General features: G+C 37.3%; 1 protein-coding gene across 3 annotated transcripts in view; it reads left to right on the forward strand.

The window, feature by feature from the left end:
• The window catches only part of UNC79 (unc-79 homolog, NALCN channel complex subunit), a 133323-nt gene that overhangs the window by 82197 nt on the left and 32638 nt on the right, over positions 1–18488 (forward strand). For all 3 annotated transcript variants that reach the window (XM_070931521.1, XM_070931522.1, XM_070931524.1), the window contains 9 exons: positions 5529–5612; positions 7086–7188; positions 9859–9999; positions 10873–10911; positions 12184–12296; positions 12380–12465; positions 14176–14349; positions 15296–15364; positions 17845–17955. In XM_070931521.1, coding sequence (XP_070787622.1) covers positions 5529–5612; positions 7086–7188; positions 9859–9999; positions 10873–10911; positions 12184–12296; positions 12380–12465; positions 14176–14349; positions 15296–15364; positions 17845–17955 — 920 coding nt within the window. The remainder of the gene's footprint in view (positions 1–5528; positions 5613–7085; positions 7189–9858; positions 10000–10872; positions 10912–12183; positions 12297–12379; positions 12466–14175; positions 14350–15295; positions 15365–17844; positions 17956–18488) is intronic.

An 18488-nucleotide genomic window follows, 5' to 3' on the forward strand; every position in this document is an offset into this window, starting at 1 on the left:
GGGCCCCTTTTATTCTATGGACTCTGAACAAGTAGATAGGGCATTATCTAGTGTGTTTTTTTGCCATGTCGGAGTTAATCCATATTCTTCATGGCTCTTTTGGGGGGCACATGACTGGTTTTATGAAGGTGATCAGACTCATTGTGTGGGGGTATTACCTCTTAAAGGAGGCTCTGGTATACTATGGGTAATCCTCAACTTTCAACCACAATTGAGCCCAAAATTTCTAAGTGAAACAATCGTTAAGTGAGTTTTGCTCCAATTTATGACCTTTCTTGCCACAATTACTAAGTGAATCATTGCAGTTGCTAAGTTAGTAACATGATTGTAAAGTGAATCTGGCTTCCCCATTGACTTTGCTTGTCAGAAGGTTGCAAAAGGTGATCACATGACACCAGGACCCTGAAACCATCATAAATATGAACCAGTTGCCAAGCATCTAAATTTTGATCACATGATCACGAGTATTCTGCAACAGACATAAGTGTGAAAAATGGTCATAAGTCATTTTTTTCAGTGCCTTTGTATCTTTGAATGGCCACCAAATGAATGGTTGTAAGTTGAGGACTACCTGTACTTACTCAAGAGGCTGTCCCTGGGTTAGACTAATTTTGACAATTATTGCCCAATCTCTGACCTTCTCTTTAATGGAATGGATGTAAAGAGGAAGGTGTAAGGTTATCTACAATGCTGCATAGAAGAAACAAATCACATGGATTCTTTTCAGTCTGGATTTAAACTTGGGTATGGGGCAGAAACAACATTGGCTTAATTAAGGGATACTTTTGTCAAATAGAGCAATGTGCCTTCTTAACCACTCAATGGTTTTCAGTACTATATTGATCACCAGTGAGATTGGAGATTGAGAATACTGTCTTGAATAATTCTACTCTTTCCTGATTTCATATTTGTATATGGAAAAAGTAGTGAGCCTAGTAGCTACTCATACGTGGAGTGCAGCAAGGTTTATGCTCTTTCCTGTATTTTTGAAAAACTATATCAAATGTCAGGGTTATCCATTGATACAATTACAGGTAAATTACTATAAGGAAAGTTCATACCAGTCTGTTGAACTTCATGACACTGTTGATGCTGAGAAAGTCTTACGTTGGTTTCTGAAGGGCAAAACAAGCTAAAACTGAACCCAAGTAACATGAAGCTGCTGATGAAATTTGAAGCTCTCATGTTGTCACTTGAAGGGGAAATATAAACCTTGAAGGATCAGCTGTGGTTTGAGGATCCTCCTGGGTTTTCAAGCACTGCTAGATGGGCTGGTAGAGACTGCAGCCAGTGGGTTCTTTCCCAGCTTTAGTTGGTGTGCCACTTGTGTGAACCTCATAACATCAATTCATCTTCTCATCACTGTACAATTAGATTGTGCCAATGGACTCTAACTGGAGATGCTTCTGAAGATCACCCATAATTTACAATTGTTCAAAATGCAACAGCCTACTTGCTGGCACACTACCAGAAACACATAAACATGTGGTGAAAGCCCTAATAAAGCTTTTAAAAACAAATCAAACTACTGGTATTGTTTTATAGAGCTCTACATGACTTGATGCCAAATAATTTCCAGGCCCACCTTCTTCACTCAGAACTAGATTATTCAGTTTAGTCATCACGGAAGAAATTCTTGAGAATCATGCATTTCTATATGATAAGGAGGATTTCAGCCAACAAATGATGTCTCTCTGTCATGGCTCTGATATTATAGAATGACTTTTCTTTAATGATTAGATTTCTCCCTAATTCTGACAGCCTTCCAGAAATCATTAAAAACTGAATTGTTTTTGAGGACCTTGAGCAACTGTGAACGCCATCTTCTTGATAACCGTTGATGTTTAATAGTGACATATTACTGTATTATTATTGTGAGATCGGTGAATTTTAATTTATTTGTGTTAGGATGTTACCAATTGGTGTTCATTAGCTGATTATCCTGGATATTTTCATATTTATGCACATTGTTAATGGATATTATAATTCTTGTTTATACTATTGTCATTAATGTTTTTAATTTTTATTTACAGACAAGTGTATGTTAATATGTATATTTATTTTTGTGCTGTTCTTTTCCCATAGAGTAGTCAGTGGTTGCTTGCTCTATGGAATTGGTATTCTAAAAACTCCCAGTATAGAAAAGAAACCTTAGGACACCATGTCAGCAAGACAACTCGTAATGTTTATAGAAGAGCTATTTCTCTGTGAATGGCTATTTTATGTAAATTTTGTTTAAAACTGGTATGCAGTTAGTATTTCTAGATATAATGAGGGCCATGCTGAAGCCGTTCATAATTTATACTTGTCAATTAGATGCTTAGGGATGCCTGAAAGCATGACATGATAGCCATTCTGTCACTGTTCCCAAAAAAATAATACAGTAGAAAAATTCTTGCCAAAGTAATATACAGAATAACAGAGTTGGAAAGGACCTTGGAGGCTTCTAGTTCAACCCACTGCTCAAGCAGGAGACCCTACACCATTCTGGAGAAATGGTCATCCAATCTTCTCTTAAAAGTCTTCAGTGATGGAGCACCCACAACTTTGGGATGCAATCTCTTCCACTGATTAATTGTTTTCACTGCAAGAAAATTCTCTTTAGTTCTAGGTTGGATCTCTCCTTGATAAATTTCCATATGTCAATTCTTGTCCTGCCCTTAGATCTTTGGAGAATAGGTTGACCCCCTCTTGTCTGTGACAGACTCTCAAATATTGGAACTCTGCTCTCATGTCACCCCTAGTCCTACTTTTCACTAGACTAGATGTACCCAGTTCCTGCAACCATTCATTATATTAATAATCTTTGCAATTTATATATTATTATTATATATAAAATCTTTATGATTGATAGCCATTGATAGCATTATAAATTATATTCATCCTCCTTGGAAACCATTGCTACCTTTTAGGAGAGTACATTCCATTGTATGAACACATCCATGAACACACAGAACACATCCATGAACATCAGCTAGCTGTCAGAAGACATGATGAAAACTCTTTCATTTCACAACATATGGACGGAGTTAAGTATAGTTTCAATTAGGAAACCGTGACCATCCTAGATCAAGCCAAGTCTAAAAACTCTAGGGAATTTCTAGAAGCCTGACATTTTGACAAATTAGCCAACAATACACACATAGACATAAACAACATGTACATACTATACAAAAGAGATAACCAACAAGCCAAAAAGGAAACAAAAAGACCAAAATACCTTCCCAACAGCAATCAGCACCCAGTTGAGCACAGATTAAGTCCAAGATTAACATCAGACCAACAATGAAAAAGTAAGCAATACCCCAATCAAGGAACTGCCAAACAAGCTAATGGTAAACAGCCCAACCAAAGAACCTCCAAGTCTACTCCCATCACATGGACAAGGCAAGCTACTAGGCTATAAATGAGAGCAAACCCCATCCCGTATTAGCATTGATGATGTTACCTAGTTTGGGTAATAAAATGTCTGCAAGAAACAGCCAAGCTCAGAAAGCACCAAAGACCATTCCCATTCCACTGTTATGCTTTTAATGTATACAGTATTTTGAATAAAGAAATCTATCATTTTGACTCAGCTGCAATATAGGAAAAATATGCTAACTGGATATCAAGCTTTCCATATCATCAAGAAAAATGAACTGAAGGTATACTGGCTATAAAATATGAAATTTCTACCTCCTAATTACAATATTCCTTTATTACATATTTTGACTCTCTAAAAATACTAATGTGTCCCACTTCACTGAAGATCCTACAGTTTGATTGATTCTGGCACATTTAGAGAGCAGATGCTTAACTGCAGTTATCTGCCAAGAAAACTCTGGGACTTCAACAATAGAATGGAAGCATTAGGATAATTTCAGTCTTGAAATGTTTCCTATATCAAATCTTGATATGTAGGTGTCAGAAATGGATATTTAACTTAATCATTTTGATAAATTAACCATCTTCATATATGAATAGCAAAATTATATAAGAAATTGTATTCCTTATGAATATTTGTATTGGCTTTGTGCAGTATGATGTGGAATGAATCATATATATATATATATATATATATATATATATATATATATATATATATATATAATTTTATATATATTGGATAGTGATGAAGGCGATAATTGAATCCTAAATGGTGTAGCAAATGTGGTGGTGATGTGGTTTGCTTAATTTTCTTGTTAGAATCAACCTAGATTGCTAGATGAATGATTCTTGACGAATGTATCTTTTCTTTTACGTACACTGAGAGTATATGCACCAAGACAAATTCCTTGTGTGTCAAATCACACTTGGCCAATAAAGAATTCTAATCTAATCTAATCTAATCTAATCTAATCTAATCTAATCTAATCTAATCTAATCTAATCTAATCTAATGAAGCCTTGAGCTATAATATGGGCCTTGGGTTTCACAGGGCTTTATTGGAATGCTAAGGAAGAGACATCATTCTACAGGCTTCATTGTAAACTTCAGAATGAATATCATTCTACCCTACCTGAGAAAGATATGGCAAGGATAAATCTTAGTGAGCAGCTAAATCACCTTAAAAATGATATCGAAAAAAACCTTCAGTATAAGTCACTTCAGTATAAGCCAATTTTGTGACTTATAAGTCACTTTCACAGAGGAACTTATATTTATTATTGGAAATCATCTTTCCATTTTGGTTATCTTTGCTGGCTCATTGTCATTTTGCCCAATTGACTTCAGTTCAGAAAAATTATTTTGTTTTGTTGAGATGACTTATTAGCCTCAGGCCTTTCTTTATTCATACTTTATTTGAAACATTTCTCTCCTTTTTTGCAGTATAAAATAATTGCCTATGCATATACTGTGCCCTCATGATTACACTTTTCATTCTTTTTTGCGCACTTGACATTGCTTTTTCTTGTTAGTCTTTGCATGTTACAAGGTTTGTGAACTTAAGTGTTCTCTAAACATCTAACTCAGTAATTAATTTGTGATTAAAAAGCAAACCTCTGACTAGTTCATCATTACTAGAATTTGATAGGCATAGCAGAGTACCCAACCCAAAGATCAAGGGCATTTTAGATTCATAATAATCAGGTCTTTATACTTGACTAGGACTGTTGACATTTCTAATGGTCTTTCTCATTAATATTTAAGAACTTTCTAGTTAAAAAACTGACTCATCTGGAGAGGGGGACCATAGCTTAAGCAACATCAGACTTCAACATTTTACTTTTACATAATAGTATAAACTAGCCATTGCTACAACATTCTAATCGATAAAACACAAAGTCAAAGTTTCATTTTCTTCCACCACAAGCACAAAGACCAGAAATGGTTTCTAAGTAGAAACAAAAGTATTTATGTTTTTTTCTTTGATCAAAGTTTCCTAAACTTTTCTAGTTCATGATTCATCTAGTTCTAGATTCATTTTCTAGTTAGTTTACAGAAGTTGTGTCTTTTAATTGTCTGGTGTATTTATTATTGGAATAGCTCTGCAGCCAATTCTTAATGAAACTCAATGGGGACTGAAGTTCTCTCTCTCTCCACAGAACAGATACAGCATGGGAAGAGACCGTGCAATGTCTCAGTTTGCCTAAACCCTGACCTAGAGGGACAACCACTAAGAATAAGAGGTTAGTTCAGGGTCTGTTCAGCTGTGATTTTGCTGTGAAGATTTAACAATTAGCGTTCCTAGTTAACACAAATTGAAATTGTGGTCTTGATATTTTTTGAACTGAACAATTTATTTACTTTGCATGATTTTTATACCTGAACTGGAGGAACTTAAAATTAAATAAATCTCAGTATGCTGTTACAACAATTGCTAACAAAATGTATTGCTTCTTTTCAAAAGAATAGGAAATTGAATTGTTTCCATTCTTGAAACTCAGAAGTATTCTAACTTCTGTAAAGGATTTTGAATAGTTTTTATTTCATTATTTATCAGTCTAAGTGTACAGAATATATACTCTTTTGAAATGGTTGCCTTTCTACCCCAGTTATGCAAGCCACAGTCTTCATGCATTAACTGTTTTCTGCTTGAATGCAGCATCTAGTCACATAACGTCTTGGCAAATATCCAGAGCAATGTCACAAAGAAATAGTTTGGGCAAGACAAGATATATACATCAATATGATTTTCAGAATGGATGGCTACTGTTATTAAAGCAGTCTGAAGATCAAAAATCTATTGTAAAGCTCAGAAGGACCATTGACAGCTTCTTATGGAGAATATGTTTATGAACAAGAAATATTTTGTCTAAACCAATCACTGATTGAAATTCTTATTTTGCCCATTTTAGCAGCACACATGAATATATGATTTCAGATTATTGTAATATCGTAGTAAATGGGGAAAAATTAGCAATCTTGTTTGTATAATGGGACATATAAAATTATACCAATACAACTACCATTGATTATGGATTTTGTAGATATATTAGCATTCCTTCCTTCTTTAAACATTAAATGTGCAAACTTCAGGACAACTTTTTAAAATCTCAGTTAAAGCAAGAAAAAGAAAAAAAGATTTTTCCCCTAGGTTTATATAGGTCAGCTGTTCTTGGTTTCTTAAAGCATTCTGCCAGTATAATAATGACCTATTTGTAATTGCAGTTTTTTTCTTATGCTTCTAAGCATTCTGTGTACAAATGATGAATTTACTTTCATAGATCTCTGCCAAGCAATACTAAGATTAATTTCAACTCCTGAGATTTAATGAAAATCTTTTGCCATTTCTTGATGAACAAACTTTTTGGTCCTTGCTGTTTCTTTAAAGTGAAAAATGTTTCAGGTCATTTAAAACCTGACCTGAAGGTTGGAAAACTGATTGTTCAATTGAAAGAAATTGCAAATGAAAACTGCTACATCCTCTTGATTGTTTGTTTTCCGATTTTTAGGAGCTTAGATAAATTAAAAAAAAAACATTTAAAAAGATGCCTTAAATTACAAGGCTTCTCTTCAGTGGAGCAATTGTTTAAATTCTGAAAGTTCACCTTAAAAGCATTGTAGCTCTTTATATGTAATCAAATGAGACAAAAATAGATAATTTTGATTTATCATGAAGTTCTCTCTTTTTTTCTTGCATATTCTCCCTCTTTCTGCAGGTGCCACAAAATCAAGCTTGCTGTCAGCACCTAGCATTGTTAGTATGTTTGTACCAGCACCAGAAGATTTTATTGATGATCAGCCGACAATGATGACAGACAAGTAAACATTATCACATTTCTTCTCGTTTTGCCATTTAAGACCAAGATAATCTTAGAGGGCTCATTTATTAATGACAATGACAACAGCAGCAAAAATAAAAATAATATTTGGTCATTGAAGTGAAACCAGAATAATTATCTACATATTTTGTTAATGCTTTACACCAGGGTGTCAAACTCAATTTCATTGAGAGCTACATCAGGATTGTATTTGACCTCAGAGGCTGGAGTGGGCATGGCCAGGGTAGGCGTGGCCAGCTTGACATCACATGTTGGGGTCACCTGTGGTGGCCTGAGTGCTCTGCTGGCGAAAACGGGCTCCTGAGCTTTGTTTTCGGCCACAATGGCCTCCTGCACCCTCTGCCAGCAAAAATGGAGCTCGGGTGGGCTGTGCATGCTTCCCGGGCCCCGTTTTTGGCCATGATGGCCTCCTGCAGCCCTCTGCCAGCAAAAACGGAGTTCCATTTTTGTTGGCAGAGGCTGCAGGAGGCTGTCCTGGCCAAAAACGGGACCTGGAGGTACTGTAGGGCAGTCCTCTGCTGTTTCCAGGCTGGCCCCACAGGCCAGATCTAAGCACTCTGCGGGCCGGATCTGGCCCCCGGGGCTTGAATTTGACACTAAGAAAAGTTAAAATGGCAGTGCATAAAAGCTTTAGGTTCTATACAGAGATAGAATATAGATAAGGAATTATTTGTATTTACACTTGAATTTTACAGAATGTTTATTGGTTTTTATCCTGGAAGTTGGCAAAAGCAACAAACAGTATAAAAAATACTGCTACAAATAGAGTATAAAAATACTGTCAAGTGCGAGTGTATTGTGTTTCTCTGTTGCAGGGGTTTAATCTCTCTTCCCTGCTGGAAGAGATAAAGCCAAAAAAGAAGAGAGGGGTAGAAATGAAAATTGTATGATAACCCTAAATTTTTAACCATTTGATTAAAATAAACATTATATTATATCAAATAAAAGAAAAAGTTAAGCACTTGATAGGGAAGTTATAAACCTAGGGTTCTTTCCAGTTTTTAGTCGTCCACCTTATCTTTCAATATTTTGATCAATGCATTTGTAGAATGCTATCCACAAACATCTCTTCCAAAACCTTTGTTTATAATATGTTCTCTACTGTTTTTCATTTTAATATAAATGTCAGCATGGTTTGCATTGAGATAAACACTGCTATGCTAATAAAATGCTAAAATCCATGTAGTTAAAAATAGCATAATCAACAATAAGTAATATAGCTCAAAATTAAATAGACAGGGAAATCAAGAAAGTGCTTGGAGAAACAGATTCAAAGAAAAAACACTCCATACTTGGAGCTCATCTGATTAGGGACAGTGGTGGGTTGCTCCCAGTTCAGTCTTGTTCTATAGAACTGGTAGTAAAACTGGTGGGAGGCTCCACCCATCCACCTCGACGTCATCATGGGTGATCTGCGCATGCGCAGAAGCTCCCGCTGCGAACCGATAGCAAAGATCAGTGGAACCCACCTGATTAGGGAGATCTGTGTGTGTGTGTGTGTGTGTGTGTGTGTGTGTGTCTGTCTGTCTGTCTGTCTGTCTGTCTGTCTGTCTGTCTGTCTGTCTATGTAATTCCCTCTGAGACCTATGGTGAGTATGTCTTCCTTAATCATGGGTCCTCCACCAGAGGATTGGGAATTTGAGGGCTCTACACGGTATCCTAGCTATTTTTAGCATTGCACACTTCTGGACAGAGCTGCGATGTTGTTCCTGGAATCTGTTGGAGTCTGTTCCCCAAGCTTAGGAGTCACGGCCTCAAGTACTCCTACCCCCACTGTGGCCATTTTGGCCTTTACTTTCCACAGCTGGATAGCTCCCTAGAAATCTGACGATAGATAGGAGGTGATGATGTAGGGCTGTTGACTTATTTCATGCCTATCAGCTTCCTTGGTTATTTTTAATAGAAAGATAAGACAGAATTTCTAAAATGAAAAAAATATTGATTATCATTTCAAATAAATTCAAATAAAATGCTTCATTATCTCATTTTATGTACCTCTAAATACAAGAAGAAAATATTTAATAATGAAGGTTACCTGACTGCATGATTTTTTGGTGGAATAGCAGCGAAAGGGGGAGCGTGGTTGATAAATGAGAAATATCCTGTAAGGTTAATTTATTTCAGTCAGTTGGTCTGGTTGTTTTCTAAAAGCTTTGGCAGCAGGTAGTAAACCGGGCTAAATGAGATTGATTTTCATGACCTTGTTGGCATTTTCTCCTGCTGCTGTGGAAAAGGAAAATTGTCTGTACAATCCTATTAAGTTCAAACATCAAAATCTGTTGGAGACATTAGTGAGTGGTTGATCAAATTAACCAAACATCCCCATTGGGCCAAGATGTACTGGTTTTCCAAGTCTTTTTCTACAGTCAGTAATATTCTGCCTCATCTCATCTACATTAGAAAAGTCCCTTAAGATCAGACATTATAGAACCTTGGCAGAAATTTGAAAGTAATCACTTGGCAGTACATGAGTTACATCCCATTCAGTGGCCAAAATTGGAAGGAATCAAAACAAACTTCTTATTGTTGCAAAATTAACTTATTCCTTCCTTGCAACCCATAATTCCCTCACTTACGGAATAATCGCTGCAGCAATGTAATGTGATTTTCATATAGTAATATTGCATTTTGTCCTCTAATTTTCTTACAGATGCCATGACTGCGGAGCCATCCTGGAGGAGTATGATGAAGAAACATTGGGTCTGGCCATAGTAGTCCTCTCCACATTCATTCATCTCAGCCCAGATTTGGCTGCTCCTTTGTTGCTGGATATTATGCAATCTGTAGGAAGGTATAAACTTTTGTTTTTCTTCTCACGTCTTCCTTCTTTCCTCCAGATCAATGGCTTACAAATAAAGAGTGAATTCAGCATCGTTTTGTATTTCTAATCCATCTACTATTTGAGCAACCCTAAATGAAATGAAATGGAATGAACCCTGAAAGCATAAAAGTTGCTTTCAGGGAAAGGTAGATCTGTCTGAAGCTCCCCAATCCAGCTCCTTCCTTTGTCCAACCCAGTTGATTGATACCAAGGAGAAGGCTGAATTGATATTACACTATCACACCATCTAAGCCTTTTTCAATTTCTACCATTTTCTGTGTGAAGGAGGACACAGAGGACCATCATGATATTTGATAAGCACATTTTTAAATGAACTATCTGGCTTAGCCAATTGCTGCTCAGACTTTCCTGGACAGGGAAGATTTGTGCCAGGTTAACCAGGCAGTATATGTGATTTAATACAAGGGGCAGATAAGAAACTGATACCTTTGAGAAAAGAGGAGCAGCAAAGGAAGGTGTCTCATATCAGACCTCACAATTTAGATACCTGTTGCCTGCATTAGTATCCCTAAATTACCATGTAGAAAATCTCCCAGCTTTAACTGAAAACACTGTTAACATAAGTGGGATCTCTTGCATACAAACTATACACCTTTCTCTATTCTTGTGATAAGGAGAAGTAGATTTATCAGAGAGTGCTCCAATACAGCCCTTTTACAAAACCATTGTGGCAGCTTTTTTCCAACAAAAGATTGTTGAACTAAATCATCTTAGCTCAATTTTTATTTGATTGCATAACCAATTCCAACTGTGTTATTGAAAAAATGACATTTTTATTTAATTCTCTCCCTTCCCATCCCCTGGTCTTTTCCCCCTCACCAGGTTGGCTTCAAGTACCAATTTTTCTAATCAAGCAGAAAGGTACAGTATAATGATAATCATTTTTTTTTTTTTTTGCAACTGGCCTACAGAACAAACAAAAGTAAAAACATTTCTTATGAATATTTGATTTTGAACCAAAACAGAACAGCGATATTAGATGCATAATAGAGCTCCTCTTTGAGAGAGATGAGCTGTTTAGAAATATGAAAAATAAATAAATAATTTTGGATTAAAGCACTGCAGTAGACAGTAAATCTACTGTAATCTTTTCATAAACTAGTGCAGAAATAGGGAACTTCTAGAAAAAAATGGGAAACTCCTGAATATCCTTGCATATATTTCATTAAGGAGCTACATAACATGATGTCTTTCATCAGATAACATCTGGAGTCTCAGATCATGTAGGAGAAATAACTCAGTTCCAACCATGTCTATATTTAGCATGTGACAATTCTGCCATGAGAAGTAATCAAGACATGGATTTATTTCTGGTAGTCTGGGGTTTCTGATATTAACTGAGTGGCACAGAAAGAAGCCATTCCACAGTAATGGCACATCATAAGTGTAATAGGATAAGATACTCGTAGAGAAAGGAAAAAGTCACATGGGTACCAATATCTCTTGATTTATGATAATGTGATTATTCACTGTTTGATGATATCTCCTACCACATAGAGTACAAATTCAATATAGTGCTGCATTTTGTAGTGATAGAAAACATATGACAGAAAATTATTAGTATTAGATTACACCTGTGCTGTTCTGCTTATAGGATGACATCCTATATGATCTACTTATATAATATTCCACTTATGTGTTTAATCAACACAAAAGTGGGATTCAGAGAGGAAGAACCAATATGCATGCCTGGCCTCTCTACTACCTGGGCCAGAAAGCCTTTTCTATTTATTTAGGCAACCCACATAATTCAGAACCCTGAAAAACCCCAAATCTATGTTTGTGTGACATCTAAGGCATTCTGGCACTGCATGGAAGGGTTATTTTACACTTCTAAGTATGGATTAAAAAAAATTTTGTTTGATGGAAACGACAACAACATTCACACTGGTGGATGTAATGGCTGCCATTTATATTGAATAACAATAGTTTTATATTGGATCTTTCAAAGGATTATTGTTTTATTTTTCCTAGTTCTTATTTCTTTCATGCTGTAAAGTACAAATAATCTGATTCTTAATGAATGCCCACCTGTGTCCTTGTTGGTTCCTTCATGATGAAATATTTTAGTAAGGTCACAATATTTTTCTCCTTCTTTCTCTCTTCCTTTACTTTAACACCCACTCCCCCCAGTATGATGATTCCAGGAAACGCTGCAGGTGTGGCAAAGCAGTTTCTGCGTTGCATTTTCCATCAGCTTGCTCCCAATGGTATATTTCCACAGCTGTTTCAGAGCAACATCAAGGGTAATATGCTGTGCTTATAATTTATTTCTGAGACTCTGCATTATGTTCACATGAAATCCCACTAAAACAATTGTCATTTGCAGATGGAAGCTTTTTACGAACCTTGGCCACCTCTCTTATGGATTTCAGTGAGCTGAGTTCTATAGCTGCATTGAGCCAACTCTTAGAGGTCAGTCTATTCTACTTCTTTAAGGTTCACTCTTGATACTGTTTTCCTATTAGTTGTATCGAACAAGTGTTTCATTTTCTACCTTTATAAAGTGTTTTCCATTCTAAAGTTTGCTTGTACTGCAGCAAGCTGAAGACATTTATTCAATTGTGTAACATAGGAGTGGGCATTCTGTTGCCCTAAGGCTGCATCTAGTCCTTAGTTTAATTTCCAAACCTTTTTGCAAAAAAGCTATTCAGATTGCTGGCTAGAGAAATCTGTTTCTTTACCAGCAGACGTCTGGGCAAGGAGGAAGAAGAATGAGGAAGGAAAGCACACAACCCCAGATAAATTGCAATTACTTTGAGATATGAGGACTGGATTGAAAAAAAGTTGTCCATGTTGTGATGGAGTAAATATCCTTTTTTCACTCTTGAAAGTAGTCATTCATGTCCATTTGATAATTTTTTAATTTTTTAATTTTATTTATTTGTCGAGTACGTATTAGATAATATATATGTATAAGCGTGAATTGAATACATAAAATGAATACAATTAAAGGGAACATTAGGACAGGGATGGTAGGCACGCTGGTGCATTTATGTACGCCCCTTACAGATCTCTTAGGAATGGCGTGAGGTCAACAGTCTAAGATTAAAATTTTGGGGGTTTGGGGATGAAACCACAGAGTCAGGTAATGCATCCCAAGCATTGATCACTCTGTTGCTGAAATCATATTTTCTGCAATCGAGTTTGGAGCGGTTCACTTTAAGTTTGTATCTATTGTGTGCTCGTATATTGTTGTGGTTGAAGCTGAAGTAGTCATTGACAAGTAGGACATTGTAGCAGATGATTTTATGAGTTATGCTCAGTTCATACCGAAGGCGACCTAATAGAACAAACTCTAAAGGAACATCCTATCACATTGTCCCCTTTCACTTAGACAGGTGATTGCCAAATGCCAAGGCTAGAAAGGGAAAGGAAGTGAAAGTAGTTTATTGTAGTGTGTGTATCATACTGCAATTGTGTACAGATTTCTTGAATAAAGCCCCTTGAAATCAACAGGGCTTCAGGTTCCTGGAATGGATCCCATTCAAATGCAACCCCATCCAGAACTAAATATGAAAAGTCTCCAGATCCAAAGAGCCCTATAACTCATAGTTTCTGTCTTGCTGGATTGAATTGAAACCTGTTCTCTCTCATCGAAACCCCTATAGCCTCCAGCATTGAGATAAAATATTGATTGCTTGGTTGATCCATGGTAGAAATGTATCTCTTCAGTATATTGATGCTATTTAACATGAGTGTAGAGGCCCAAGGAAACTTGCAAAGTAAGGCTCCAGGCCAGATCCCTCCCTCCCAGCAACACCAAATGGAATTGGCTTTGGAGGAAAAGAGGTGAACATTGTGCCCCCCACTCTTAAATCCCAAATCCAGTCCAGAAGGATACAGTAATCAATGTTATCAAAGGGCATTGAGTGATCAAGAAAATCCAGAATGATGGACATGAAAGATCTCTTTCTCTACACTGGCATGTTCAAATCTTTTTCTGCTTTTTTCTTCTTAAGAGATTTAACATACATTGAACCAGAAAGACTGCCTATTGTAGCAGATTTGTGAGGAAAAAAATGTGAAGTGCTTAGATATATACATATTTTAAGCACAATGAAAATAGCTTCCTGTTTTTATTTTACATCTTTTGCCTGAATGGCTTGCTTGTTTGCTTGTTAGGGTTTAAACAACAAAAAGAATTTGCCAGCAGGAGGTGGAATGTTACGCTGCTTGGAAAACATTGCTACATTTATGGAAGCTTTGCCAATGGATTCCCCAAGCAATCTTTGGACTACAATCAGCAACCAGTTTCAAACTTTCTTTACCAAACTACCGTGTGTTTTGCCCCTTAAGGTAGAGTTTCTAGTTTCATTCTGGTATATTCTGGGAGAGACTGGTGTCTAAATTCTTGAGAGGCAAACACTGCGTCCAGTCACTGTAAACAACACCAGACATATAAACCAGCTATCTATTAACTTCTGTTTTACCCTGGACTACATATATTTTGATTTATGTGTGTGTATTTTGGTCAAATGTTTATTTTTCATGTTTATGTGTGGGGATGGGATGGGGATTAAATGGAGGTAGAAATGAGAAGGGACAGTGGTGTGCCATTCCTAATTGGGCACCAGAATTTTTTCTTGGAAATTTTTTTTTGAGCAAAGATAGGAAGTAACAGCTGCAAAGGTGGATCTCCTCATTTCTCTGGTAGATGCCATTAATAAGGCGGTTCCAATGCATATGTTGCCACCAAGGATTCTGCCCACCTTTCGGCATCAGTGACTGTGGAGCAAGCTAGGCACAATGTTGAACATACGTTCTTGTCTAAGGATATACACTGGCCAGTGATGCCAGGTTAATGAGCTGTCCCTGTCCCTGTCCCTGTCCCAAGGATATTGTTACCTTGTTGGTGTTTGATCTGTATCTGTGCCTTTCCAATATCATAGTTTACCTGCTATCCAGCAAGAAGCAAGGTGTAGACACCTTTGAAAGACCTACATTGCTTTCATAGAAGGTGACCAAGCACAATTTGCCCAGCCTACTCCAACTCTACAGCTTTGCACCATTGGTGTCTGAAGTTTTCAGTAGGGTTTATCACATTCTTTCCCCCCCTTCTCTCTCTCTCTCTCTCTCTCAAATTAAGATATAGGGTTCTTTTTGAAACCAAGATTATGTTGAATTCCCTATTCTGTATTGATTGTGCAGCTCTGCTTTTCTTTGATAAATCTGACAATCCTAAATACTGAATGAACATGTGAAGAATAGCTTGTAATTCCTCTGTGTCCTTCTTTGCCTGAAGTGTTCACTGGATTCCAGTGTAAGGATAATGATCTGTTTGCTGAAGATTCCCACCAGTAGTGCTGCCAGGGTAAGTTAAAAGGGAAACAGTGGGAAACTAAATAGCTGTTCTAATACTAATGCAGTGAGATTTGTTTTTATTTAAAAAGGTGTTGTACTGAGTATCTGTATTTATTCTCTAGTCAGCTTTTTACATTTTACAATTCTCCTGGATAAAGGGAATAACTGAAGCAGAATCCATTCAGGTGTCCTGCTTGTTATTTCCATTTATATGGCCACCCATCTCTCAGCAGTGACTCTAGGCAGCTACTTAATATTAAAATTTAATATGTCCTAATAATAATTAAAAAAAACCTGCCTATCCTGGGTCCTTGGGAACGATTCAATAAGTAGATAAAATGCCAAATCCAGTCTATACAGCTGGCTGGCTGACTGTACAACCAGCTATAATAATAGTATAATGTCAGTGTCGAGTCCTACCGGAGCTCGCCATCGATGGGGGGGTATGGGAGGCGAGTAGCGGAGATGGACAGCAGCGGACACATACACACAGTTCCGGACTAGCGGAGGTCCTTGCTGGCGATGGATGATGACATTGTCGGGGTCGCCGAACCTGCTGTCCCTGCTGCTTACGGCACTCGCAGCTGTTGGCGCCAAGGGGGGTGGGTCTTGATTGTGATAATTGCCGGATGCTTGTTTAAGGGCTGGAATCTGTTAAATAGCGCTGTGGGATGATTACACACAGTGCTGACTTTGAACCGAAACACCGACTTGTGCTGTACTTTTGACTGCGAGCTTGTACCTACCGAAGTAAACCTTGATTCTCTGCAGCGTTTCTGGTGGTTATTAACGGTCGTGGTTCAGAACGAACGACAAGCCGAGAGTCAGTCAACAACCACAACAATGCCCATAAATAAGCATCTACCTTGTGGATCAAATCAATAGTAGCTATGCTATTTTGGCTGTCATTGTTTAAAAAGAACCCCCCCCCCATACAACCCAAGGTGTTGCACATACCTAATATTCCTTCTTCTTCCTATTTTCCCTATAACAACTCTGCGAGATGAATTAGACTGAGAGAGAATGACTGAATGAAGTCACCCAGCCAGTTTTTTATACTTCGTTCCTTAAACTGAGATAGAACTCCCAAACTGTAAATTCATATGAAGTAGTGCTATCCCACCCAGAATTAAAGATCAAATCATTGGATCCAGGAAGGCCTAAAATCCACAGCCACCTAGTTTTGCTGAAGTTGGCCCGCAGCCTATTGTTGCCTATCAAGGCCCCTACAGTCTCCAGACACTGAGAAAGTATCTGAACAACATCACTTTAAGTCCAGGGAGGGATATATAAATAAGTATCATTAGCCTACTGATGAGACTTCACCCCCTGCCAAAGATGAACTCACCCAGTTTCTTCATGTAGATGTTAAACAGGAGCAGGGAATATTAAAACCCTGAGGAACTTTTCAAAAAAGTGGCTTTGGACTAGATCTTCCCTTCCCTTCCCTTCCCTTCCCTTCCCTTCCCTTCCCTTCCCTTCCCCACCCACACAACACCAACTGGAACTGGAACTGACCTAGAAGAAGGAGAAGAATCACCATAATAACACTCTTCCCCACTTTCAATCTCCTGAACTTTCCAGAAGAATAGCATTATGAATGATATTGGAAACCACTAAGATTTCATTTATTATTATATGATTATGCATTTGTATATCTCCTTGTATTTACAATGTTCGTTTGTTCAATTTATATTGCTGCCTATCTCAGGTTGATGACTCTGGGCAACCAACAATATTAAAAATTATAAAAAACAGAAAGACATGTCTCCCTCCCTCAAAATGCACATAAAACAACAGCCCATAAAACAGCAGCCGAGATCCATCCATAACAATTAACATAGCCAATGCACAGGCTCAACCCCACCTCCTGAAGCCCATGTCCAGTGATGCTTAAATTTTACACCAGATGTATCAGCAGAACAGGAATAGCTAATTAGCAAATTTAGCTAAATCAATCTTGAGGGGCTCTTTCTGGAGAATTTTAGCACTAATTTATTTATTTATGAAATGTAGACATTACTTCTGTCCATCTGGACTACAGGCAGTTTCCAATGGATGTCTACAACTTGTCGATGTATGATTGCTGTTGAACTTCTTTTGCTGTGAAGCATTCTGAGAAGGATCCAGAAGTTTCTGATGCCTTTCCTTTCAGTCTCCAAAAGAGTGGCATAAATTGATCCCTTGGTGCTGTTGCTTGCTCTTCCAATGACAGAGGCTAACAGTCAGCATTTATCTAGCGACTATCCCAGAGGGAAAGTTCCATTTTCCCCTGAAACATTCTCCAGAAGTTCATTCAAGGTACTGGCTGGGAAATTCCTGAGTATCAGCCATGAGATGAATCAGCTTGGACAGCCACAGCCTTGCACCTTCCAAGTGAAAAGTAAAAGCTTTGTTAGGGTGGAAAATTTCATAACATGTGCATTGTGCATTTTGCAGAGGCATGGAAATGTTCTGACATAATTATGATTATTGCTGTTATTATTACAGAGCCTCCTGGAGCCATTTTCAAAATTGCTGAGCTTTGTCATTCAGAATGCCATCTTTACCCTGGCTTATTTGATTGAACTGTGTGGCTTATGTCACCGAGCTTTCACAAAGGTAATTCAATTGTTGTTGTTTTAAAATTATTTAGGGAGAGATGAAACAGTACCTTGTTATGCTTTCCAGCAGAACAGTAATTTAGGCAAATCTGTTTTATTTTTTAAATGAAAAATGCTATAATCCTCCAGTTAGGAGTAGGGTTATACATGAAAGATTTACAACAATTATTTTAAACAATTTGGCAAATTTAAGTTGGCTTCCATGTTTTTAGATTTAAGATAACTCACTAAGAGAGAAAAGGAATCCACTGAATGGGCTTGCATCCTGTTAAATAACTATCAGGATGTGGCAATAGCAGCAAGAGCTGCATATCATATGACAGACTACTATGAATTTGGGATAAAAGTATTGTGATCTGATGTTAATCCTGCAAAAGAGTGATATACACTCTTCTTTGGGGAAAAAAGTACTATCTGCAATATTTCCAATCTAGAAGCTTTAAAGATTCTGTCCTACTCTTAATTTGCACTTGGCACCAATTCTAATGGGAAGCAGATGATAATGAAACATCAAGAGAGTCGATAATGCAT

The sequence above is a fragment of the Pituophis catenifer genome, unplaced genomic scaffold (genome assembly GCF_029215685.1).
Source record: "Pituophis catenifer annectens isolate HBS135680 unplaced genomic scaffold, rPitCat1.0.hap2 SCAF_1, whole genome shotgun sequence".
NCBI classification, from domain to species: domain Eukaryota; kingdom Metazoa; phylum Chordata; class Lepidosauria; order Squamata; family Colubridae; genus Pituophis; species Pituophis catenifer.